This window comes from Halyomorpha halys, unplaced genomic scaffold, assembly GCF_000696795.3.
Source record: "Halyomorpha halys isolate HHAL.00 unplaced genomic scaffold, Hhal_1.1 Scaffold1084.1, whole genome shotgun sequence".
In the NCBI taxonomy this organism is placed as follows: domain Eukaryota; kingdom Metazoa; phylum Arthropoda; class Insecta; order Hemiptera; family Pentatomidae; genus Halyomorpha; species Halyomorpha halys.
In genome coordinates this window covers 59,607-60,276 of record NW_027106765.1, presented here as the reverse complement: position 1 = coordinate 60,276, position 670 = coordinate 59,607, and the positions used below count along the sequence as shown (strand labels likewise).

At 35.1% G+C, this 670-nt stretch overlaps 1 protein-coding gene across 3 annotated transcripts in view; it reads left to right on the top strand.

The window, feature by feature from the left end:
- The window catches only part of Eno (enolase), a 10,614-nt gene extending 9,944 nt beyond the window's left edge, over nucleotides 1–670 (top strand). For all 3 annotated transcript variants that reach the window (XM_067045082.1, XM_067045083.1, XM_067045081.1), the window contains exons 8-9: nucleotides 128–300; nucleotides 387–670. In XM_067045082.1, coding sequence (XP_066901183.1) covers nucleotides 128–300; nucleotides 387–576 — 363 coding nt within the window. In that variant the 3' untranslated portion in view covers nucleotides 577–670. The remainder of the gene's footprint in view (nucleotides 1–127; nucleotides 301–386) is intronic.

Below are 670 nucleotides of genomic sequence, written 5' to 3'. Positions count from 1 at the left end.
CATATAACATAGGCCGCTCACAATCCTATACTTTTAACATTTAGCATCTTAAAAATTTTTACATTTAACATACCATGAATAGAATACTGAAGACACTTTTTGTTCAATTTTTTGTTTTTTTTGATAGATTGTTGGTGATGATTTGACTGTGACCAACCCTAAACGTATCTACACTGCCGTTGAAAAGAAAGCCTGCAATTGTCTTCTTCTTAAAGTGAACCAAATTGGAAGCGTTACCGAGGCCATTGACGCTCATAACCTTGCCAAAGCCAATGGTTGGGGTACTATGGTATCACACAGGTATGTTTTAAAATTAAATTATCATTTGTTATCTAGACATTATGTTATATATTATCCCTCATTATTATTGTTATTATTTTTTTAAGGTCTGGTGAAACTGAGGATACATTTATTGCTGATCTTGTGGTCGGTCTTGGTACCGGACAAATTAAGACTGGAGCACCTTGCCGCTCAGAACGCTGTGCTAAGTACAATCAACTGTTGCGTATTGAAGAAGAACTTGGCTGCAGTGCTAAGTATGCTGGCGAAAAATTCCGTTTCCCTTCATGTGTTTAAAGAACCTTATGATGGGTTTTGTTTTTTAATGACAGAAATAGTACAGTACTGATATTTTTTCACCAATCTCAATAAAAAGTCCTAAGTCTGTAAA